The 26677-nt window shown below is 39.1% G+C and overlaps 1 protein-coding gene across 1 annotated transcript in view; it reads left to right on the top strand.

Annotated features, from left to right (window-relative positions):
- Nucleotides 1–26677, top strand: part of pappab (pregnancy-associated plasma protein A, pappalysin 1b) — a 103647-nt gene that overhangs the window by 43433 nt on the left and 33537 nt on the right. The window contains exons 7-12 of the mRNA XM_036599056.1: nt 1186–1684; nt 13851–13979; nt 14164–14255; nt 18625–18821; nt 25540–25647; nt 26291–26426. Coding sequence (XP_036454949.1) covers nt 1186–1684; nt 13851–13979; nt 14164–14255; nt 18625–18821; nt 25540–25647; nt 26291–26426 — 1161 coding nt within the window. The remainder of the gene's footprint in view (nt 1–1185; nt 1685–13850; nt 13980–14163; nt 14256–18624; nt 18822–25539; nt 25648–26290; nt 26427–26677) is intronic.

Below are 26677 nucleotides of genomic sequence, written 5' to 3'. Positions count from 1 at the left end.
AAAGACCACCTATTGAAAGGTCCTTTAGGGAACCAAAAATGGTTCTTTTATGGCATGGCTCCAAAGAACTCTTTTTGGCACCTTTATTTTTAAGAGTGAGTGCTTGTTAGCCCTGGATCCTATACTATTATAGGCTCCATTGATCTCCTTCTCCTCCGTATGAGAGTTTGTTATTGAGTGGGGCCTCCCTGCCAAACGTTGCCCTCTCTCTGGGCCCCTCCCCCTTTAGCCGCCTCATAATGGCCTCTTGACAGCTCCTGAAAGAATAACTGGCTGAGGGCCAGAATTCCCCAAATGACCTCCTGCCGTCTCACTAAAGGACATGATTTGCTCCTCTCAGTCTGTTTGTTTGTTTGTTTTTGAGATGTGTCTTTCACCGTTCCCTATTCCAGTCCAGTCTCATGGTGGCTAGGAAGAAAGCGCAGTAAAGTCTAAATAGGAACGGGAAGGAATGTTGGTTGGCAACTAGAATTGAAAATGTGTTATTTGAGCACATGGTAACTTTTCCAAATGTCTGACTCTAATATCGTCACTGTCCAATGAAAAAAAACAAATATTTCCAAAATAATAACTTTATAGAAGAAGGCAAAAATGTTCATGTGTTTATGTCAAGAGATTTTACTCCCAGTACTTTCTGAGCACTTCTTTTGGTCCATTCATCATGAAATGTTCACACAGCTGCTGTTTTCTAATGGGAAAAAATGGAAATACACAGGGCATTTTTGGACAGTGACAATCTGAAATGGAAGGAAATATAGAGATGTGCTGTATTTAGGACTCTGTTTTGCCTTTACACACACAGTACAACAGAGGAGTCTGTCATCCTGTTGTAATCCTGTAATATTAGCATTTTCCATTTTAGTAGATTGAAGAAGAAATAGGCCTTGAAAAAAAAAACAAAGTGGTCGGTTTTAAAGTGAGCAGTTAGCACTTGTTAAAATGGTTAGCATGCACAGTTTTAGAAACATAATTTATGGATTGTGGCGAATTCCTTGCCCGTGTTATTGGTTTTGCAGAAGCTAAGGCATCCAGCACATGCTAATAGCTTAAGTAAATCTGGCGTTAAGCATGGGTTTTCATGCACCTCAGAGAGACACTGCTAGGAAATTAAATTTTATTAAATGGGCTACATTTATGCTTAGCGCATTCTCAGCATTATGAACTGGCCTGGCTGTGTTCCCTTAGGTCCTCCGGACGTGGAGCAGGTCTGTGAGCCAAGCGTACGTACATGGAGCCCCAACGCTGGGCTGGACTCCGGCAGCGTAGGCTCGGCCTCCTGCCCGCTGCAGGGCTGCATGCTCCAGCTGGACTTCACCTACCCACTGGTGCCTGACTCGCTCACTGTCTGGGTCACCTTCTTTTCCCCTGAAGAGAATGGCCTGGCTGCCATCCACAACATTCTTCTCCTGACTCTGAGTGGGAACAACATGTCTCTGGGCCCTCAGAGTGTCTTCTGTGACACACCACTCACGCTGAAGCTGGAAATGGATGAGGAAGTGTATGGGGTGCAGTTCTTCACCATGGAGCAACACCTGGAGATTGACGCCACACTGATGGCTTCCAAGCCTGGCAACATGCTGTGCCAGGCGTGCCAACCGCTGCGATATAGGCTAGCCCGGTATCCGCCTTTCAGCCATGCCCCTCATGGAGTGGTTCTCATGGAGCCCAGGAGATACATAGACAGGTAAGGATGATAACTCTTTTTGCTTGAGTCATGAGAGCTTTCACTCTATTCTTAAAAGTAAAAGTGCCAATAGGGTTCTTTGGAGTGATGCCAGCATGTAACTGCTGCATGGTTTAAGGTGGAACTTGCACTGGAGCGTAGCTGCTGCGCCATTTAAAGTGGGACAGAAAATTAAAAAAAAGAAGCAATAGTTGTAGCAAATAGGAAGCCAACTTCAGCCTTGTACTAACACTAACCTTTAATGTTACTGTAGAAAACTGTCAAAACATACAGATGAACACAATCACTACACTTAATCCTGTAGCCAGCACACAATTCACTGGATAATCTAGCTAACGTTAGATAAGTAAGGCAAAACCACAATTTTTTTTATCAATAGATAATGTCAGATTCTCTTTCCAGCTTTTTACCTTTTTTAAAATCATACCACTCAGACCAAATCAGACCTTGCTGATCTCTGAAAAAGAAACCTGCTCCACCAGACAAACACCATCTTTCATGGAAAAAAATAAGTAAAGTCTTTAATACGGATGTTAAAAATACAGACGTGTGAATCCTCTTCATTCTCATTTGTAAGTGCGGCTACCCCTGTAATGTTTTCCCTACTAAGATGACTTCCGTTGCATTAAACACAGAAGTGCAAAAGGGGTCTATTAACTTTTTTTTTCCTAGAACAAATAATTTGTTCGTAATTTGGTCGAATTTGGTCATTGTTCTCTCTTGTTAGTCTTGTACTTCCTTTACCTTGAGGTTTTAGGTTTGGTTGCATTCTAAACCTACTAAAACAACTGAATCTGCCATTTAGAAACCCCCATTTTTGAGTGTAATTGTAAACTGTGATTAAATACTATAAAAGCCCAAGTCGGATAAAAACACTCAATTATTTTTCCAGAGTCTTCTTCCATACGCCGTTCATGCTGTTCATGCCATGTGTTTGCATCTTTTGCTGTGGTGTCTTACCACAGGTCCTCTCTGTATGTGTCGGGTCTACAGAATTGCCCTTTTCCCCTAGGGTTGGGGTTCAGGCCAGCTCAAAGAATTTCACAGCCACCCTTTTAGTGGAGAAATACATTCCACAGATCTCCCAGGCTGGTTAACCTGCTGGAGCAATCATCAATTCTGAGCGTTCGCCTACAAAACAGTGGGTGAGCTCTTGAAGAGTCTAGGCTCTTCCTCTGAATGCCGGAAGGAGCCTGATTGATGTTTTCATGGTTGCGACCACCATGGTGTGGAGGTGAAGGGAGAAGGTTGGGAGGCTGGAGGTGATAGGCAGCCCTGGCGTGTAAACAGCACTTAGTCAAGAAATATAGACCTTGTAGCCTGACCTCAGTAAGGTGGAATAAATCTATCCACCATGCTTGAAGCAAAGCCTCATGTTCTGTCATGGCTTTCTGTTGTTCAGGGGTAATCCATAAATGCATAGAGAGAGAAAAAGAAACTCTACAACCTCCTATGTGGAGAGGAGGCCCACTAGAGGACTTTTTCTTGGCTCAGTCACTACAAACAGAGGGATCACACTTGAGCTGTCTCCTTTCTCCCTGTGGGTGTCATGCACTGGGCCAAGCAGGGTTGTACTTGACTCGTTTGTAATGTTTTGCGTGTTGCTCATTCTTCAAAACTCAAAATTAATCTAGTGTCCTTACTGAAATCTGACCATATGTAGTTATGGTATGGTATATACGTTGGAGAACAGAGACAGATTAACTGTCCCTTGCTCTAGAATCCTTATTCTACATATGGGATTACAGTTCAAGGACCACACACTGAAGTAAGGAACAGGGGAGGGCTCAGAGTAACCCTCAGTCCTGTGCCTTGAAAAATAACAGCAGCCCCCTCGTTTCCTTGCCAAGAATGTCAATTCAGAGAGGCCTTAGGAAAAAAGTTTCCTTCTTGTCTTATTGTCTATTGTCATTTGAAAAACATTGTTTGTCTTTGCTCTGTGACAAAATGAGAAGACATTTGATGTACAGTACTGTGCAAAAGTCAGAGACAACCCTTTGTTTATTTAATTTCCAGTCTAAATGTTTATTAAGAATGTCATTTTTCAACACCAGAAAACACATGTTTAATAGAAAATTCTCAAAAAAAGGCTCAACAACCAAATAGCATGCCTTTATTACAGCTTGGATTCTTTTCAGGAGACTTGCTTTCAGTTTTTCAAAGAAATCTGTAGAGATTGAAGTTGCACTTGCTGTTTCTGAAAGTTTTCCTAAACACATTCAGTGATGTTGCAGTCTGCACTCTGGAGTGGTCAGTCAGTTATTCTGCTAACACCAGCAGCTTCTTTGTTTGATTTGGACATGTCCATTTTCTCAGCTTCTTGACAGCTACACATCCATTCAGACCCATAGTGTTCAGTTGTTTTCTCACAGTGGAAGGATGGACAGAAACACCTTCTTTTCAGATCTGAAGCAAAAGTGGAACTTGATTTTCTCCTCTCTGTTTATCTGATTTTGACGGTTGTTAGGAGTCTCTTTATTTTCTCTATATCTTTTAATAGTTAACAGCTCCTGTTGTTTTTAATTATTTTCCTTCGACTTTTTTCTTCTTTATTCAAGAAGGTTATCTTTTATCTAATCTTCTCAGAAACATCTCCTGAAAAAATAATGTAACTTGTACTTAATGGGCGTTTTGATTGGAAATTAAATAAATGAAGGGTGGTCTCTGACTTTTGCTCAGCATCCTTAGCTTGAGCAAGTGTAAAAATACCTTTCACTGAACATGCTGGAGTTGTGTTTAAATCAGCAATTGTATTAGACCCCCACAACGCAGTCTGGACATTCCATTTTGTCTTTCTTCACTGAAGTGAAACATCTATAGAGTGTACTGAATGAAGAACCAAGTTCAAAGCTTTTTTTCCTCCCCCCTCTATTTCTTTAAGCTCTTAAAATTATAGCCCTATAGAACATCTATTCTTTGGTTCTGGCAGATGTGTCTCTTTTTAACAATACAGAAATGAAGAGTTTAGTCATTTAGGAGGCGGGCATTGTCTTCGTTGTCTTTTGTGTACAGATGCGGGTCGGGCGTGTGTTTTTCCTTTTTTTCTGACACTCTGAATAATGGGCCCTCCCAGAGCACTGGGCTACACCTCTGTCGGCATCCTGCCAAAGCTGCACATTAGCTTTCACTAAATATCTCCCCCGTGTATGTAAACAAGGCTTGACGTGAACCTGGTGAACCTCTCTGTCCTCATACAAGCCAAAGTAATGTCACTTCCAGTTTCCACTAGGTTCACTAGCACACTGTCTCGGAAACATGTCATGAAACATTATAGGCTTCCCGAGTGACTTACAGTATCAGTGTCTGCAAAGTCAATTACAACACAGGGAAGTCCTTTGGCACTTTGGCAAATATATAATGAAGATTTTTAGTGTGACTGCTGGAACATGCCTCTTATTTTGCCATAAATGTCCTTTTAGGTGGAGCTCACATCACTGTAATTGGTGTGGAAATTACAACAGTGAATTAGTGAATGAATATTTTCATTAGGTTCCACTGAATAGCAAAAGCCAGCGCCAGGCATTTCTTTGAGATTTAGCAGTAATTTATTTGAACGAGCTACACTCTCTAAAAAAGCATGCTTGGGTGCATGGTTCTTAGAACATTTAATTATATAACCTTTACATTATGTAAAAGGTTTTTTTGTTGTGGAAAAGATATTCTTTAAACAAGGTTCTTCAAACTCATTGATATCATTTTAAAAAAAACAGCACTGACAGCACTTTTGATCATGCATAAAGTAGAGTAAGATCAAATAGTGCTTGATTCCTGTACAAAAGGCCTAATCCAGTAATCTCTTCTAAGGTAGAAGGCTAAAAATTATTTAATTAATTAATTATACGTAGGCTATATGTGTCCCAGTATGCCCAACATTTACCCAAAAGGTAAAACAGAAATTGGGAGGAATCAAATGGCATACTTAAAGATTTGGCACAACTGTTAATTCTTAACGTAAGTAAACTGTATCAAAAGCAAAAATAGTTATTTGTCCCACATACTGTTCAACACATTTTCCTTCTTCAGTTATCTTCCCTCTTCACTGGGTCTATTTACTCACAAACCTTGAGTAAAACCTTTGAGCAGAAATACTTTTGTAAGTGAAATTTCATGAACGATTGCTAACTTTTACAAGAATTTTTCATTGTATTGTCACTGTCAGAACAAAACCGTGTATCTTCAATTTTGGCATCTTTCTTTTCTTTTGTTTTTAACATAATTTGAAATTATAATTTAAAAGCTGCAATTTATGCTGTCTCAAAATTTGATGATAAACGACGGTCCAATAGAAATGATCCAAAATGACTTCAATGAATGATATAAATAAATAAATAAATAAAATCTAATTACAATACAATAATTTACATTGAAAGGTAAGAAAGTTTTTTCCTTCTAAAAAATGACTTGCTTGGATATACAAGTTTTTGTTTAGACAATGATGATACATTTTAAGTTGTCTCAGATGAATAAAAAATAAAAGGTCACCCTTTTTTGGTCTGTTGTTTTGGAATGCATTTTACACATTGACTCACAAAAAGTTTAGCCTGGGTTCGCAAAAGCTATGAGGAAAAATGGCCATACTTGTTTAATCTGTCATGGAGCTCTACTTATCAAAACAAACGTGTACAGGAATGTATGGTAAAACTGATGTGTACATTAAGAATGTATGGGCACAAACAGATGGTGAGGAGGATCAGTATCTGTATTCACAAAGTACTGCAAAGCAGTGAATTAAGATCATATTTCTCATGTCTGCTCTAATTCAAGCCTCCTGGGATTGATGACTGATCATAGAACAACACCCTCCTCTTCTTTAGTACTAACCACTTTCCTGTTGAGAGAGAAAAAAACGTTTTCCAGGGGAATGACGTAAATAGTTAATCGTAAGATGAAGCGATCTGAGCTAAGGTCCAAAATCCAGGAAGCTCATTAATTAAAAACCAGCTCAAATTCATGGAGCCAGCTTGTGGGAGTCTTTTTGGTAATACCCAGCTTCTTTCTGCCATGTTTCTTTTCATTGGCTGAGATATATCATTGCTTCAGGGCAGGTTTAAGGGCTTACACTACAGCACTGATCTCACTGTGAACATGAAGCTTGACTGGTTGAAGGTGAGGCCGTTGTTTATCCCACGTCTGTCAGACAGACCAGCTTCCCCTGTGCTCTGGAAATGAAGTTAGGCGAAACAAGCACTGCAAGACAAAACAAGCACAGCAAGAGTAAACCATGCTGTCATAAAGAAAGCAATTTCTTTGAATTTTACAGTGGTTGCATAACGGTTACCGCAAAAACTATGTTTTACCTCAGCAAGAGCAAGGATGAAAACGAGAAGGAAAACATTTTTGATTGATTATAAGTGGCTCCTCTACGCTGGAATGACTGCCTCAGCTCTGGACAAGCCTTCATCCTTTTTCAGTATTGTGGGTAGCGCTACTACTGACCAGCCATTAGTCTGTTCTGAGGCTTTGGACCTGAACAGCTGCTTTTGTCCACTCTCTCTCTCTCTCTCTCTCACCCCGTCTTTTCCCCCCAAGTGGGTGGCCTGCACCAGGCCCACTCTCTCCTACACTTTCATCATTGTGCGACCATGTGACTACGGATCGTTTTCATATCGGTCAAGAAAACAGGAGCCTGAAAATGTTCCTGTCGGAGTGGCCAGAAATTACATGCGCATTTCGTCCTCCAGGTGCAGGCCTGCTCCGAAATGAAGCAAGAGGCTGTTCATTGTGGAGAGAGAAAGCAGCCCCAATCAAAGCAGAGGCTGGCTAAAAGAGGCAGCCTTGCTAATGAGTGCTTTTTAGTGGTTTGGTGGTGACGAGGGAACGCGGTGCACTGTAGATTAACCCAGCTACTGTAAACAGGCCGATTAACTGACGTAGCCCACAATACTGCTATACCTCACTGTCCAATTTAGCATCCATGCTGTTCCAAAGAACAGCCTGTATGATGAAAGCTCATTACAGGATACTTCGCTCGAATGCAGTACAAACTGGAGGCTTGTGTGAGGGCACAAATGTGACAGAACGTAAGCATGCGAAGAGGATATCTTGCCTCCTCTGCTGCATTTTTAATGGCAGGTTCAGAGCTCATGCATGCATGCGTGGTGTAGTTACAAATGGCTTGTGTTAAAAATTCACTGTGAAAACAGCACAGCGGTGAACAAGGCAGGCCCCACAAGCCGCAGCTTCAGAGTAGCTGTGATTTAGAGCATCTGGCTGCTTTCAGAAAAGGATCTGCTCGATGGAAAGAATTATCAAGTGCTAAATAGTACTATCTGCGACAGGCGCATCATTTAGGATTTCTGCCATTTAGTGTTTTGTGTTATGCCTTATTAACTTGCAGTTATGGCTGATGATATCAAAAGTATGGTGTAATTCAATGTCGATTAATTCTCTCTTGTAGCTTACTGAAACAAGCAGAGAAAGTTTCTAAAGATTCTAAATATTGTCATAAACAATACAGACATCCTATGATAAAATTATATAATCTCACCTCCCTATGTAGAAGTAACCCAATCTGAATAGCACTTCATTCAAAGCAGAGGCATGATTTGGATTTGATAAAAAGTTATTGTTTGTCTTGTTTTGCAAAAAAAAGAAAAGAACCATATTGTTTGACATCAAAACAAACAGATAAAATTAGCAAATGTAGACTCAAAGCTGTTGATACAGAATGTAAACCATATGTAAGTGTAATTCACTATGCAATTACGTAATTACATTTCAGAGATCCTAATTTACCAAATTATGTTCTATATGCAATTATGTAATTACATTTAAATACTAGAGAAAAATGAAAATAATAACTTCTAAGGGCTCGGCATTGAATCAAGCTTGGCATTTGATACACTTTCTAATTATTTACTTCCTTCAAGAACATGCCCTTTGATTTGGATTGTAAACGACAACTTTCCCTCCTTTTAAGTTGGTCAAGTTTAAGGTGGCTTCTCATCTCCCAGGCTTGGCATTATACCATAAGCTTCCTCAGTCCTTCCCTTTCTGAAGGTTTACTGAGGATGCCATGATAAAATACATCAGATAAAATACTTTTATGCCACCATACGGTGTGAAAGAGCAGAGTTTCTTCAGAAAGAGCAGAAAGCTCCATTGCTGTTCTGTAAAACAGAACTCTTATCTCCCACCTCTCTCTCTCTCATTCTCTCTGCCTCGTTGCCTCTCTCCACTACACTTTACTTCAAAGTCTGCAGAGAGTGGAATAGACTGCAACTTGCGAACTACCTGTACAAAACGACTCTGCTCCACTCAGAGAGATAAAGAAAATGCCAGCAGGGTTTCTTATCTGTGTCTGACAAAACAGACTTTTATTAATTCTAACTGGCTACGGATTAGGCTCTATTGATCAGTGGGAGATTGTAGCACTTGGATTGCCCTCATGTGTTTTCAATACTTGGAGAAGCCTGAGGAGGCAGCCAGACAGAATCTGCTGGCATGCTGGTGAGAAACAGACGAATGAAGAGAGATTCATAGCAATGACACAAAGATCCGAGAACTCTATAAATTTTATAGAAGTTTTGCTGCTTTGATTTATTTTTTCCTATGATCGTTAAACTTTGAAAGTTCTAGCAGCACATCTCTTTTTTTAGGGGTGAAGAAGATTGTCCAACGGATAACTAAATATCAGTCAATTCTGTTGAATCTATGCACTCTTACAAATAAAAATGCCAAAAAAGGGCTCTTTGAAACATCATAGCAGAAGCACTTTTGGTTGAGTGATTTCAGTTGAGTTCTTTAAATAACAATACATTGACAGGTTCTTTAAGAAACCAAACGTGGTTCTTCTGTGCACTTTTAAAAATAAAGATGCCAAACAAGGCTCTAGGATCGGTCCTAATCACAGTGTCATTTGTTCTGAGAGCCCTACTTGTGACAGTGTGTTTGGCAGTAGTTTGATTTCAGCATACATCCAGCCTAAGTATTATAAGCTAGGGCACAAAAATGTGGATCAACTGGTTTGCCCACTTTAGGCTACTACTAATTTATTACTAACTTATTTAATAGTTGCATACAATGGCACATAATTGTCAACTTAAATTTCAGTAACCTCTTGGAACAGGACGATTGCATTCTTCCATACATGGTACAGCTGGATGTGTGGTCTGATAGATGATGTCATGGCCTAGCTTATATTCCAGTGCAGAGGCTTGAAAATTGTTGTTGCCACCTCAAACTCAGAACACAACAAGAGACTGACAACTGTGAGTTTTGTCTCTTGTATTTTGCTGAGTTGTGCCTAAGACAGTTTTTATGTAAGAGGTTCTTGTGCTTGTTAAAGTAAAAGAAACTCTTACATAAACCTTCTGAACACACTTTCACTTTGACATGATACTCTTTCCATTTTCTAATTTTAACTGGAAAAACATTAATGTGAAGGATCATAGTTCTTGCTGAGCATGGACTGCAGTGCATAATGCTCCAGTTACAGTGGATGATTACAGTTTCACAAACAAACAGCAGAACCGCAACTGCGTAACCTAGCTGCCTGACATTGATGGCTAAATTGATACTTACTCGATTCAATGGGCAAGATATTCTTTCCTCTTGATGTAAGTCAAGCCAATGGTCTACCTCAGGAGTCATTGCGGCTGTTAAGGATAGCGGCAGGACTCTTTTAGCTTTGCTTGTGCCTGACCACAACAAACATGTCTTAGAAAAACACTACCGCATGGCCACATTGTGGGCCCAGATCCTCCATCTCTGTGCCTTCAGGGTTGGCCGAGATTCCTGCTTGTACACTTCTAAAAGAGTGTCCTCGGGCTCTCTGTAGTCCTCACGCCGCTGAGGCTTGCTGACCCAAATTTGACTGTTTGGGAAGTCTGCTACCAGAGTAAGACTAAGTTCACATGAACCCTTTTGTGAAGTGGGCGAAACTCCCTTCTTCTGCCTTAAATTATTCTTCTCTGTAGATGGTGCTATGAAGAACACTGTCATTCTACCTGTTATAGCATGAAAAGAGCACCATGTGACAAAGACAAAAACCGGAACATTTTTATGATGAAGAGATTTAAGATTTCAATTCTACTTTATTCTTACTTTGATAGAATGCAAAAAAAGCCTTTCATGATATGTAATATTTTGGAGAGTTCAGAGACAATGCCTCATTTACCTTATTTCCAAAGAAAATGGCCATTAAATACAAATTATTACTTTTTAGGAGAAAATGCAGAAAACACATATTTAAAGCATCACTATCTAAATTTTGAGGATTTTGGAGACCTCTCTGGTGGAAATGTGTAATTGCATGCAATGTGCATAAGAATATTTTGTAACTTTGTTTGCACTTCGGGCTCCCCTGAGTGGATGAATCTGTTGCTTGAGAGCACATTGAAAGACTATTCAAAGAGAACTCAAAACTTGGTGAAGGTTGATTCTTTCGAGGAGGTAAGTGAATTATCTACTATTGCGATCATATCTTTTTCAGTATAATATTGATTATGCATTTCAGACCTGAACATCAAGCTGGAGCTTCTTTTTGTGCCTGTGCATGTGCCGTTAATACATAAAGGCGTATGGTGTGGTACCAAAAAACTCCAGTGAAATCCAACCCGACGTGCTTTCAGTTTTTCAAAGAAATCTGCAGAGATATGTTCCCACACTTCCAAAGTTCAGTATTAAAAGTTGGTTGCATTTTCTACTCACAATCCAAATAATCTCAAATAATAAAACATATTCAGTGAAATTTAGATCTGGGCTCTGGGATTGTCACTCAGTTGTCCTGAGAACACCAGCAGCTTCTGTGTTCTCTCAGTAACGACTTGGCAGCTACTCATCTTTTCAGACTCATAGTGTTGTCAGTGGAAGGATGGACATAAATACCTGTAGATTTTGGTCGTTTTGACTGGAAATTAAATGACTTTGACTTTTGAACAGTACTTTAAATATGGAACAATCCCTTTTATATAGAAATACCAATTAGAAATGCTTGGAAATATTTTGCATGTATAGATGATTTACTCTGAAGAACATGGACATGCACCTTTAGGGGCAACCCTTCCTCCTTCAGGCGCAATCCTCGCTTCCTACTTCCCCATTTCAACACAAACAGCTCTGGTTGTTGCTGGACACCACCATATCCAGGGACACAATCTCCATAGCCAAGAAAGCACAGCAGAAAATGTCCTCTTAAGCTTAAGAAATTTAACCTGCCGCATAGCCTGATGATCCAGTTCTATGCTGTGATCATCAAGTCCATCCTTACATTATCCATTTGGCTCCTCCGCCTCCCATAAACAAGCCAAACTCCAGCGCATAATCAGGACAGTGGAGAGGATCATCGGATGTAGCCAAAATAACAGCTGACCCCTCTTGTCTTGGACATTACCTCTTCCAACCACTTCCTTCTGGTAGAAGATTCAGTGTCATAAAAACCAGCACAACCAGACATGCTAACAGCTTTTCCCCCAGAGCTGTAGTGCTCATTAACTGCAGGGGGCACCTCACATTTTAAACTTAAACAAAACCAAACAAACCTTCTTACTGTATTACAGGAACTCCTCTGTAACGCAATGCTTATTTGCACAATGTGCAGATGTTAAATTTTTGCAAGTATTCATATCATTCTCTGATATTCTCTATATAATAGTTCTTATAGCATGTGTCTACACAGACATGCATATTTATAGATATTCATACCTCACTTTAGATCCTCTTCATGGCTCTTTATTATTCCTTACCTTTATTCTGTTTATTGTATGTTTATTTTAATTTTTCCTTAGTTAATACTTGTCATTATGTTACATACATACATGTGTGCACTCCCCATGTGTGGCATACTTGGTGAAATAAAGTGATTCTGAATCTGATTCTGATTTAGATAGTGTTATTGTTTTTACAGTTTGACATTTAAATGTTCAATCAGATCAATCAGTTGTAGATAGCCAATCTGAGACCTGCCGAAAATGTTCTCATTAACCTGACCCCTGCAGGCAGCTGCAAAAAGGTGTGGGAGGAGGTCAGCTTCTTAGACGAAGTGCAGGATTTGAGGAGGGGAATTGAGGGACTAATGAGACATGGAGCTGGCAGTATTGTCCTCCTACAAAGCGCCCCACACCCTCCCCTCCTTCACCATTTGATCCTCTATTTTTCAGGCCTCCACCTCCACTGTCTCTTTCGGTCTCTCTGTTCTTGAAAATTCATTGTGGGGGAGAAGATCAATGGGGGGAGAGGAGGAAGAGCAGGGAGGTACAGGGAGGCCGGGGTTATGGAAGAGGGTTAATGGGGGGCAGGGAAGCCCACCCGGCTGCTTCAGTGCTGCTTTGTTTTGCTAAAGCGAGTTAGGCCGAGTAGCCAGGGCTTCTGCTTTGTTTTGCTAAAGCGAGTTAGGCCGAGTAGCCAGGGCTTCTGCTGATCCCAGTGCAGTCTCTCAGAATATGACAGGGGCTTTACTTTGCAGAAATACAGCTGAGTCTGGTGCTTTGCAGACCTGGAAGCTTATATTACAGCCCAGTGTTGGGTTCTCAAAGCTTCCATCATAAGGTACACTTTGTGCTATCTGTAAGATCATATTCTAGGTACTTTTGGATATTTTGTGTTTTATTAGATTTCTGTTGAGTTTCCTTATGTTATATATATATATAGCATAATATATATTAAGAAATCTTGTTACTTCAACTTAGAATCATCTTTATTATTTTTTCATGTTTGAACATCTTCTAATTTATGTGTTTGATTAACCTCAGTGGTTTTGACACTTTGTATCAAAGTGTCAAAGTGATTATGTTGTATTCTTACCTAAACACATAAATGAAAAGTTTTAAATTTGTTATTTCCACCTCAAACCAGTTTTGTGCAAGAGAACTTTATTACTGTCATTCAAAAAGACTGTATTATAGGTCTACAGCATACAGTACTCATATATGTAATGGTTACTGGGTGCACAACTCTGTCTTCAAAGGCCTTGTACGCTTGTAGTTTTTCATTAGTTCCTCCCACCTTCCACATACATCATTTGAAGGGGGTACAGAGTGGAGGTGGTTTAGTCTCTAAACTGGAATAATCCCACTCTGTGGCACATCTGTATTAGGCAAGTAGGCATGTTTACAACAGATGTAGTAATAGTTTAATGTTTCATTTTGTCCAAAGTGTCCCTTTAACTGTGATTTCATGAACTGCTTGAAATGAAATGACTCTGTCAAACCATGGATGTGCATTGCAGAGATGTAGAGCCTGGTGAGACATACACCTATCACGTGCTGACTGTGTCCAAGACAGCAGAAAGTGAGCCATCTCCTCCTCTCATACATCAGCTGGGCTCACCCTACTGTGGCGATGGACTCATCCAAAAGTAAGACATACTACTCTCATGGCTTTCAAAGAACAGCTGTTGCAGGGAATGTATATTTTCTATTACTATAGCCATTAATGCTGATGTGGTAAGCTAAATATTTGGTCATGTAAAATGGTAACGCTTTTCTGCTCTGCATATATTGACTTTAAAAAGTCAAATAAACTTGATGTGTATATTTCAGGTATCTGGGAGAGCAGTGTGATGACAAGAACTTTGCCAATGGAGATGGTTGCTCCAGCCAGTGCAAAAAAGAGCCTTTGTTTAACTGTGTTGGTATGTTCTACTTACATTTTGTTCTGTAACTTGTTTGAAAACCACTAGGGCTGGGACTATAAGCAATTTTAAAAAATTGATAATTGAACGCAAAAATAGTCACGGAATCTATACATATATATTTTCAATATTTAAAGCCACTGATATATTACAGTAGCATTCAGTATATCTCTGAAGATTTCCATTTTGTGCCAGAGGGAGGCTACAAAGTTTGAGGCATTTTCACCAAGTCTTACAGTTTTACAGACCACAAAAAAACACACCAAAACAAAATGTGCCAGATTTAACACACATGCCACATTTTATGTCCTCTTGTAAATTGTTTGCGCGTTTTGTAGCAAAGCAAAACACAGAGACACAGCACTGCAGTTGGTTATAAACATTTTAGCAGAATGGGCTGTTACCCGATGTCTATGACCTTGAGTGACTAGCTAAAAGCAAAGTGATAGCTTCAGTGTTGTTATTGCTTGATCAGTCTATTTCTTCAATCCTGCAAGTAGTTAATAAAAAGTTAGAGCAAATGGTTCTGTGCATTAAAATTGTATTCACTATTTTCACCCATACAAGTTGTCTTGGTGAGCAAAAACCTCATTACGACTAAACATTATATAAATATAAATAAAAAATACTGTTTCTGATGCTGTTTTTCCCAGATAGCCCCTTGCCAGTGCGACAGTCACTCACAGTCACAGGACAACTCACTACTGCGTGTGCTGGAGTTTCAGATCACAGACCGGAGTGCAGAACTCACGTGCATGCAAATTGAAAGAAAAAAGATATGTGTTATTGATAATTATCACTATATCGATTGGTGGTCCCAGCCCTAAAACCCCTAGTTTTGTTAATCCTAAGTAGCTGTTCATCTTATCATTTTGTCATTTTGGTTGATATATTTCCTCAGTGGTCTTTTAGTCTTTCAGTGGTCTTTCATTGTCTTCCCAAACATACTTTTAGTTTTCTCCCAGCTAACAACACAATGACTTCAAAAAACATCTCTGCACCAGAAGGTATCAAAGTCCTATTGTGCTCTTCAACGCATGCTTAGTCAGACTGGGTTTTTTTTGTAGGATTGTGATGCTAATATCGCTAACTTAATTGCTGAATGTTAGTGATTGGGCCCTCTAACTGACATGATGTGAAATCTCTTCACAAAGACCTCTCAGTCCAGAGTACTAGCTACTGTCACTCCACAAAGACTTCTGTCTAATCCCATTGCAGTATGCTTTATGCTAGTGAATTACTAGAAATTCTAAGGAATTCTAAGACATAGGGTGAGCAGACTTTTTGTGAGTCTTTTTTTCTACTAGCTTTGTTAGTGTTTCATTCATCATTTTTTAGCCTGGAACATGTGAATGGGACACAGTGGTGGAAGTGGAGAGAAAATAGAGTGCAAACAGAAGGAGGGTGGTTAAAGAATCCTTTGAAGTTTTCCCTTGAATGTAGCTAGCTGAAGGAATGACCCGAGACACCTGTAGAAGCGTGCTCTCTGAAGTTGCTCGGATGTCACAGCTTAATTAGCAGCTCATCTTGGTGAAAAGACCATCGAACTCCTTGTTTTTAAGACGTTCAATGAGTTTGTCCTTCACATACAGTGAAATTCAGTGAACTCTGTTCTTTCCTAAAGAAAATCCAGTGTCAGCATTTTACTAGTACTTCACATCCCTATACTAGTTAACCGTGGATATTGTTTTTTCTTTTCTGATGCATCAGAACAGATGGAGCTAGCATTTTAGCTAGTCTTGCAAAAGGAAACTCACGCCTCAATAAGGTCACCCTGTGTGTAAAATGGACCTGGGTAGGCCTTTCCCTAATGGTCCCCATCTCTCTTCCACACATGACCCCATGTCTATCCTGTTCTTCTGACAGAAGTGCTGAACCATGGTTTGACTGATGGCTCTCTATCTCTGGGGAACAGTTAGTAGAAGATGCCTGCCACTTCAACAGGATCCAGGCCATTGTGTCCCCCATTTTTATCCATTTTCTTCCATATCCTGCTACTTCAGCAGCTTTCTAAGGAAAGGTCATATATCTTTGATTAAAAGTGCTTTGAATAATTTAGAGATGATCCTTAACAGATGGAGGTAGCTGTACTAGTATTACAAGATTCCGCTGTAACCAAAGAACTGTCCAAAAACACTTTATGACATGACTTCATGTTTCCGCTCTTTATCCGCTGCTACTTTCCAAGTGGTAAAATTTTTGACTTGAAGAAAATGCCTCAGCTTTATCACATCATGGTGTTTTTGTCTGACTCACAGTCATATTGAACCAGCACCAACACAAACTTCGCAGGGAATACAAGTATTTTGGAGCCCAACCTCGGGTGCTTGAAATTTCCAGCGCTGTTTTTCGATGTGTCACCCGCCAAGCACGTGGAAACACGGCATTAATGAAATGAGTGCTTTTTTAGCATGGAAATGGCAATGGGGTGCTATTTGAATTCCAATGTCCTGCACGCATTGTGGCTTCCTTTGGATGATTTACACCAGCCTGCTATGGGCTTGAAGATACTGCTTGTTTTCCCTGCCATCCTTCTCGCTTACATAGTGCACAGCTCTGCCAGGGAAGGGGTGCACACCGACTGATAAGTGGATATCCTGCAAACGTGTTTCCTGGCCGGCTGTTTGGTTCAGTGGCACCCTGTGGCTCTTGACCATCAGTTGGGTAAACCCAGAGCAGGTGACAGGGCTTCACTGGGTCTCCAAACGCCTACCTGCAGCCCTAAGAGCTGACCGAGTGTCAGTTGCACACGTCTACAGATTCCTAACACTTCAAGGTTCAGGAACGCACTGGAACAGGGCATATCACTGTTCCAAACTAGACTCCCCCATTCCACCTGACATTCCAAAATTCCAGTAAGGTTTATTGCAAGGCCGACTTTTGACCTGCATGTATATGGGCATGTTCTGTTGTACTGCCTATCAAAATACAGGGATACCATTAGGGGTGTATAATGATACTGGAATCACGTTGGTATTAACAGTTAGTTACTTAAAAAAATAATTATTATCAGACTGATGCTTAGATTTGACTGATATTTCAAATCAATATTTGATGACAAATATATTGTTCTAAAGCATTTTATTCCACTTATTGCATTTGAAATCCAATAGACATAAATATTACATTTCTCCATAATGCTAATTGAGGTGGCTGTAGTCCCAATTTTTACAATTTACGAATGTTTATGTATTTGAAGTGGCATCAGTAGACATGTACATGAAAAATATCAGATGTTAGCATCAGCCTGTAATTATCATATTGGTGCATCCCTGCCAAAAATAACTGGTAGGACATGAACAACATTAAATACAGGAGTCTTTTTACTTTATTCAGTTATTACATGGCATTTAGCAGATGTTCCAGAGTGACTTACAGAACTGCTTTGTTGTCCGCTTTGAAAATTTGAGTTAGAAATTGAAAAATGGTCACACATACAGGATAGAATTTGAAATATTTCTCTAGCCCAATTATTTGGACTTGGGAAATAAATCACAAAAGCATCCAGGGAAGTACAGATTGGTGCCGCCAAAAGAATTTAATTGCTTTGGACAAAAATATGATTGTGTACAATATGTTATATTTAACACATTCTGAGTATAAAAATAGAGTTTTAGGAATAAACAGGTGTAGGTTAACATCTTACTATATTAGCGTCTAGGCACAGTATGGAAAGTTTATCCGGACTAACAAATGTTTAAGATTTTGTTTGGAAGTGCTGCCTGATGAGTGAATTTGTTGAAGCATGATTTAAACTTAATTTTGGACAGGTGATTATTTTATTCCAGTATATTGTTTTATATTTTATTTTTCAGGGATCTAATGACTGCTAATATTGTCACTACATGGTGAATGGTGCTATCCTGTCTGGTTCTGTTCAGCACTTTGGGTGATGATATACCAGTTTGGGACAGTTTAGACAAAATTTTGTTGTACCCTGAATGTGACTCTCGGACTTAGAACTTGATAATGTAGTTTAGGTTGAGTCAGGTTTGGACAAAACTTTTTCGATCAGGTCAGACTCGGACAAAATGTTCTTTGTCTGTATTCAGGTTTGAACCAAAATTTCAAGCCTGATTAAAGTTATAATACAGGTCCTTGGGTTTTAAGGGAGTTTAACCCCTTAAAATGGCTGGAACCCACCAGTGGGTCCAAAGTGTTAGTACACACTTCTACAGCCTAAGAATAACTACACAGTTACTGAATAATAAGCCTTAATATGTAGTAAGCCTGGGATTATAAGGGGTTAATTAAAAATCGACCAAAACGTCATTTATACCCCACAGGTTGTTCTATATCACACTAATACACATTGGCTTGACAACGCTGTCTTTCTAGTGTATTTACTGTGTCTCTCACTCTTGTACAGATGAGCCCAGTCTGTGCTATTTCTATGATGGTGACGGTGTGTGTGAGGACTTTGAGCGGGAGACAAGTGTGAGGGACTGTGGACTCTACACTCCCAGCGGTTTCCTGGACCAGTGGGCCACAGGGGTGGAGGTTTCCACTGAGGACAGGGTGCATTGTCCTTCTGAAGTGGCTGCTGGGTATCCTGCTGTGACAAAGGTGGGAACGTCATGCAAACACATACAAACACTCATAAACTTTGCACATTGCACACTTTTATCTGCTACGTGGTTCTTCAGTATCCGAGGTCAATGTCTTTTTATGTTGCAGAAATTAAAGCTGATGATGGAACACTGATATTTACAGTTATTTTTGTGAGACTGATCTATCCATGCTTTGCCCACAAACTAATTTTTATTGTAACTGTTTCCAGCACCGAGGGCATCTTTGGGCCCTTGAAGTGTCTTAATTTGCCTGAAATTGACAAATTAAAGACCTTAATAAACATTAAAATGTCTTAAATTCAAATTGAAGTGGTCTTGGAATTTAGGACACAGGTGGATGTTATTTGTTTTGTTTTTTTTGACATCCCATCACACACGTCTACATGGGCTTGAAATTGAAGCCTAAACCCGACCCACACCTGCAACTTTCAGCAGCTGCAACTACGACGTTCAGCCCAACCAGGCATTTCTGATACAACTAAATTTGAAACCTGTACCCGAGCCGAACCTGATCACATGCACTAACAGATAATTGCAGACACGGTTGTTGCTTTGTTTCTAAGCACTTGAGTTGATTGACAGAAAATGTCATGCTGGAATAAACTGGTATTTTGCACATCTGTACTTCACTAACATGAAACATTATTTATTATCATTATATTTTTGTGGAATATTTTTCATACTTGGTAGACAGAAGATGTAAATTCAGGTTCAGAAGGTGAAAATCCTCCCAAAGATCTTGTTCCAACAGCTTGAACACCTATGCTGATCATGTGAGCTAACTACAGAAGCCAGGCAGTTGCAATGATATCTTGGGGAGGATTTTTACTTTCTGGACCTGAATTTACCACCTGTGCTGGCAGAGAAGAGCATCCATTCACCTCTGATCAGCTGTTACCCCACTGTGCTTAGTTCCTCTCGCTAAGTAAAGAAATGCCTAATACAGTGTTGGAGAAAGATCCACTATGACCTTTTCTCCAACCCAACTCATCCCTCTCATAATCCATTTTGGGGTACATTTACCCACTCCTCAAACTCTGGTGCTATTCAGTACACAGATAGAAACTATAACATTACTAGAAAGAGAGCAAGATAAAAAATGCATGAAAGTGTGGAACATTCACACAGGCACATTTTTTTAAATAAAAACAAAACTACTATTTAAAACTGAATCATTTTAAAACAAACCCGAGCACAGTGTTGTACATACGAAAAATCGACCTGAGCCTCATGGAACTGGCTTATGACTGACTGAGTGACTGATTGACTGACTCACCCACTCATTCACTCACTCACATTTAGCAGGCAAAAGATTGTCCAAAAGTTAGCAGTTAGCAGTCAAATAATCTTAGATGCTTCACAAGAGCACAAGAGTAGATGCTTCTCATCAATGACACTGTGTGTCTTTGTTATATTTGCTCTTAAATTACATTTGAAGTTTCATTAAAATATCTTAGAAAATACTAAATATAACAGAAGGGTGCCTGCAAATATCCTGCATTGGACAAGCCTTTGGCTAAAATTCTATTTTAACTTAATGGAAATTGTAGTGCACAACACCTTTTTTATTCAAAATACCTAAATTTAGAGAGCTCACACTTACAATTGATTTGGTATATTTATATGTGCGTAATTGAGCTTGCATTGGCATGGTGGTAAATTTGTCTTTGTCAGTTACAACCTGAGTAATTTCAGTTAGCTACAACGCAATAGCACAGTGTTTGAAACTAGAAGCACATTATGTAGCAGCTCTAAACAACCTTTTTAGTGGTCCAGTGTGAATGATCATTTATGTATTTTGCCCAAAACATGAGTTGTCACCAAAAGTCCAAGTACACATCATGCGAACCTGCAAAGGTTTCTGTCAAACAAGCACTGATTGACTACCTGGTGTTGTTGGAGGAAGGCAGGACGAGACTCGAACAAGTATTTATCTTTGAAGAGAGAGAGAGTAAAAACACAAGACTTCCCTTTTTCGCTTTCTGTGCATTCTGGCTTAGAAGCAGCCCCCTAGTGTACATATTCATGTTACGTACATGCGGACATCTGCATATGACGCCTGCACATGTTTGCATTTACCCAGAAGTATAATTTGGCCTTCAATCAACATGTTAGGTCTCATTGTCCTTGACAATTAACCCAGCTAAGGTTATGCATAATAACCTACTTCTGCAGACCCTGACCACTGATTTCTGTTTAGCACATTCTGTTGAAGAGACTTATGAGAGACCTTCACACAGTAGACCTGTAAAACACTGCCTTTTTCCCAGAGACACTTAAAAAAGCAAGTTTGTTTTACTCCCTAGATATTTCAATATGAAATATTTATAATTTTACACATTTCTTGGCCACATCTCCACCTCCTCTCCTCTCTTTTATGCTGTTTGCAGAACGAACGGCCCTGCACCCAAAATCGTCTACTCTCTCAAATTAATCATGTCAGGAAACTATTCCCATCATGCTTTGCACAACCTTAGGATTTATAGCTCTGAGCCAAACAGCCATTTTTCACTGTGGAGATTTGAACCTCATCGTTCCTCAGAAATATATTTTGTGGATTTTCATCCAAAAATGTGTTTAGCTTGTACAGTAGGTATATAACCTTTAGTGGTTCTTTAATATATGAATCGAATAACATTGCAAATATTACAAATATGTAAGTATTTATCACTTTAGCCGATAACAACCTATCAGCGCAAAAAGTATAAATATTATGAAATTGATCTAAACATGAAATGACACATGGTTTCCGGATTCCCTTACCTAAGCTGCAATCAAGCATTTCAGAACAACTACGGACTCCCGTCTACTAAAGTTCTAAACCACTTTTGAAAAGGCTTCAGTTGCCATCCATAGATTCATAAACAAAGGACTAAATGTTGGAAGCAACAATCAGTGGCAACAAAGTGCCAGTTTGCTTGGATTTGCATTGATTGTAGACAGTGGTATCAAAACCTCAAATATTTTGGCTTGCAGTGAACTAGAATAGTCGAATTTGAAAAATGAGGCATCTTAAAGGCGTAGGCTTTGAGAATCAATGGGAATATTCCAGAAAATGAATGGAAACAGAAATGGCTTGACGAATGCCTGCTTGTGGTTTTAAGTGGAGCAGGCTTTAGCTTGTGATTGATGCTGGAGTTCTATCAGGATGAGTAATCATATATAGGGTGTTATTGTGTGCTGCAGCAGCATCTAGAGTTGCAGTGCTGAGTGTAAGGCAGAGGAGTCCATGAATCGATGTGAGGATGGGTGAGTGGCGGTCACAGGGGCTACTACTCTGCGTTTTACTAAAGAAGAGGAGCTCCACAGAGGATAGAAGTGTAGCTCTCAGTGGGACATGTGCAGAACTTTCTCATTCTCTCATTATCTCTCTCTCTCTCTCTGTGTCTCTCTAGCATTACATCAGAATTTTACTGTGCATGTGGTTAATTCTGCAACCATTTTATTCAAATTTTATGAGGTATCTAGAGGTGAAAAAAGACCTTCTTTGCTCCCTCAGGCATTAGTTCTTTTTAACTTCTTTCTGACCCCACAAATGCCAGCTCTATTTTGTGAGATGGAAGTAAAATATGGTGTAAAAATGATTTAGGGTTTTAATATAAAAAGTACCGTTCTGCAGAAGTCAGAAAGCACCCTTCATTTATTTAACTTCCTGTCAAAAAAGCCATTAAGTACAAGTCATTCCTTTTTTCTGAGATATATCTGAGCAAATTAGTTATAAAATGATCCACTTGCATAAAGAAGGAGAAGGTCAAAGGAAAATAAGTGGAAAAAAAGCAGTTTCCAAAATTGGAGTTCAACAAATGATTAAAAGATACAGAGAAAATAGCTCTTAACAACACAGCAAAACCTGGTAGACCACCAAAACTGTCACCATCACATGAACAGTACTAATCTTTTAAAGTTCCACGCTTGATGTAGAGGTGAAAAATCCACACATTTTGTCCATCCTTCCATTGTGAGAAGACAACTTACTGCTAAGAGTGTGAAAGGTTGTGGAGCTGTCAAAAAGCCATTAGTGAGAAACAAGAATAGACAAAAAAGAAGATCAAACAAAGAAGCTGCTGGTGTACAGTGTGCTCGTGACTCTAGACCTCAACATCATTGAATGGGTGATTACTTGATTGTGAGAAGCAGAAAATACAACCAACTTCTAAGACTGAACTTTGGAGGTGTGGAAAAATATTTCTTTGAAAAACATCTTCTGCAAATAATGAAAGTTGTAAAAAAGGCAAAAGAATGAATGCCCTCAGTTCTGACAGTGGAGTATTATGTAGTTGCTGAGGCTTTTTTGTCATTTTCTGTTGAAATGTACATTTCTGTTTTTTTTTCCTCACACTTTAAAATGATTAACTCACACTTAAAGGACATTTTAACTGTAAATGAAATAAATGAAGTGTTGTCTCTGATTTTCGCACAGTACTGTGAGTAACTTCCTAAAAATTTCAGATAATAATTTAACAGAATGTATTACACATTATTATTCTGTTAACTTACTATTTAATGTTAAATTAACTAAAAAAAAAAGGTTACTTACCTTAAGTTACAATAACAGCAAACACGTAAAATACAGATTGTTAACTTGAGCTGAAACAAAACTTAAATACTTCTATAATATTTATAGGCACACACAAAAAACTCTTAATAAAGTTCTGTTGGTTTAAAAAAATTTGAACACTTCTAAGTTGTTACTGTTTCATTTCATACCTGTGTTATTGACATCATACAGTATGTTGTAATATCAAAATTTATTTCTGTGTAGTTTAGTTCTTCGGTGGGATGAATACTACCTCCATAGTGTGTCATGCTATTGCATTTAGTGATTGGCTTATGAGTTCAGTATGCTTACGAACCGTAGAGCTGGAACTGAGAGACAAATGTGTGTGTGCGGGGGAAACGGGCAGTGTAAAGGCCAGACAGTCACTTACCAGCATGACTCTATTGCTGATGGGGCAGAAGCTCTCTGCTATAAACTACTCCAAAAATACTGGGGACATCCATTGTGCAGAGACAGCAGACAAGCCGACCGTTCCTGCTGCTGTCCTGGAGCGCTCATGAGCTCCTGTTACACGCACACACATACACTCTCACACATACTACGCATAATTAGTGCCATTGACGGTCTCAGGCACCAGGCGGCTCTCCAGTGTCACCTAGCGTCGCAGCACCGTCACCCCACACTCGGGTTCAGGGGGTTCAAAACGAGAGTGGTCTGCAAGCTTATATGGTAATCGGCATGCTGCTTGCAATTGTCATTGGAATTGAATAAGTCAGAGTGACTGGATCTTTTTAGGGCTGCAGCTTCGTGTTTATTGAGTCCAACTTGTATGGTCTATGCAATTTGGACATCCAAGTATTTATTCAAAATCTTTGGCTTTAAAGCCCACCACAAGTATTTAGGGGGACTTAGTTGGATTACCGCTCAACATTGCTTAATGGTACCCTATCTCAAACAGATACTTGGAGACATTTGAATAAATTCCTTTTTTGTGATCTAGTTCTTGTGACATGATTCCTAGATCAGCACTCTTAATCAGAGATGTTGGATACATAAAGCCCCTGGGGTCCGCCTCTCCGTCCTCTCAGTTTTGCTACCTTTCTTTATGATCTGGAGCAGCAGTCTGACCTTGCCAGGGTTCAGCTTAATTGTGAGCCTCCAGATGGTCTAAATTACATTTTGATAGGGAAATGCAGACTGGCTGACCTCCATCATTACTGACGTTCAGTGTGCACTCCTTCAGGTACTGTGTTTATAATTCACTTTGAGCATGTAGTAGAAAATTGGAATTTTTTTTTTTCTGTTGCTTGTTGAGGTTGTTTAATTAAACCCAGAAGTTAGCACTGGACTGGTTTTAGGCTGCTGATCAAGCTCCATACCTTCACTACATCCCAGCAAAAGCCTAAATTCCTTCAGAATCTTTATTCCGCAATTTAAAGTTACTAGTTGTGTAATGATTTACAGAATTTATAGTTCGATTCAATATGATACAGTTGGATTTGATACATTTTTTAACACAGCATAAAAAAGGAGTGGCTGAAATGTGCCGTTGGTTTTATGTTAATGTATCCCAATCTAATGCTCTAGCCACAAGCTAACATGCTAATCATGATACAATGATACATTTTGATACTTTCAATGAGATTACATAATGTTTTGTAGATTATGCAAGATTAGATAAAAATTACACATTGCTCATTATGCATTCAATCACTTACACAAGAACATGAAAAAATACATTGCTGTTTCGTTGTAAGTGTATTTGTTGGCAGAGATCCATTGTGAGCAGGAAAATCATTCAAAAATGATTGCTCATAAGCAGAAACTGCTAACGGTTACTATTCTTCTCGGAAGGAAGCTTAAAAGACATGGCTCGTTGTGAGCTGTTCCTATAGATCTTTAGAGCGGACTGTATAGTTCTGGATGAGAGCTGACAGAAGCAGTTTATCCTCAGTCTTGCTCAACGTAGACTGAAGCCCCAGCTAAGACAGTAGGACCAATAGGAGGGCTGATGCATGTTTACGTCAGAGTACTTTGTGTCAATAGTTAATTTCTGGTGAACTTTTTCAAGATGGACAAAATATGTTACCCATCAACATTGTTATCATTAAAATCAGTGCGAAGAGGGATGTTTTTGATGGATACCATAATGTTCTTGTTATTCCAGCCTTATGCAGGATGTTCTGATGCTGTATGTGTGTCTGTGTCCTCACAGAGCTGCCAGTCGAAGGTGTTTGACCTGTCTGACGGAGTATCTCAGTATGCCTGGTTTCCATGTGAAGAGGCACAGCTGCACAGCAGGGTCCACCATTACTGGCTAAAGGTAAGAAGAGACATCAAGTTAAGTCACAGACACTGCATTTGCATTTGGTAGATGCTCTTAACTATGGAAGCATATCATTATCAAAATGAAAATGAAAATGTAATATGTAAAATAGCAGTGTGTTTGTATGTTTGCATGTTTTCCACGCATATATGCAATATTGAGCTCAAAAAGAACATTTTCATTCAATACTATGATATTAATTTGCCATTTGGTATACTAATATTGACATTTTATTTACATAAAGGTTTACAAGTACCTTTATTTAAAATAAAATGTATTTTTAGGAACTGAATTCTCACCTACTGCACTCATTCTGTAGCAAAATGCCTGTAAAATGTACATAATACATTTTCATTTTGTTTGGTTGATATATATTTGTAAATGCTTACGTTTTTTAAAAATAATTTTAGTACAAAGTAGATTTCAGCACAGTTCATAACTCTGATTACAAATCACACAAAGTAAATCATTTGGCATTGCCATTTAAAAAATAAAAAATGGAGGTTCTTTGTGCTCCTCATTTAAAAAATGGTTCTTTAAAAATCACACATTGAAATTATTTCTGAACTTTTTTGGTTTAGGTTCTAAAGTTTTCCTTTGTTTATTTTAACAGCTAAGTAGTCTAATTTATCTCCCTCAGGCATACTATTCCCACCCCATGGTGGCTGCTGCAGTTATTATTCACCTTGCTGCTGATGGAACTGCCTACAGTGACCAGACCCAGGCCAATGTGACTGTTCATCTGGTGGACACCAAGGAGCAGATCCACAACCTTGGTTTGTCTAGTTTCATTCCATATGTTTCCTACAGACATTTACATGTGTATATTTGCTGAATGGCTATACAATGTGAGTTAAGCTTAGGAACATTAAATGGTAGCAACCCAGGTAATAAGTAGCTCTCCTCCACTATTTCTATTGTGTAATACATTTTTTGAGGTTTTAGAGAAAACATGCATGAAATGACAGTCAACAAACATCCATTTCTATTATGAAACAGCAGCTTAAGCGCTATTGTTTGGTTACTC

The sequence above is a fragment of the Colossoma macropomum genome, unplaced genomic scaffold, assembly GCF_904425465.1.
Source record: "Colossoma macropomum unplaced genomic scaffold, Colossoma_macropomum, whole genome shotgun sequence".
NCBI classification, from domain to species: Eukaryota; Metazoa; Chordata; class Actinopteri; order Characiformes; family Serrasalmidae; genus Colossoma; species Colossoma macropomum.
Note: the sequence above shows the minus strand (reverse complement) of the source record. Positions and strands in the feature narration are given on the sequence as shown.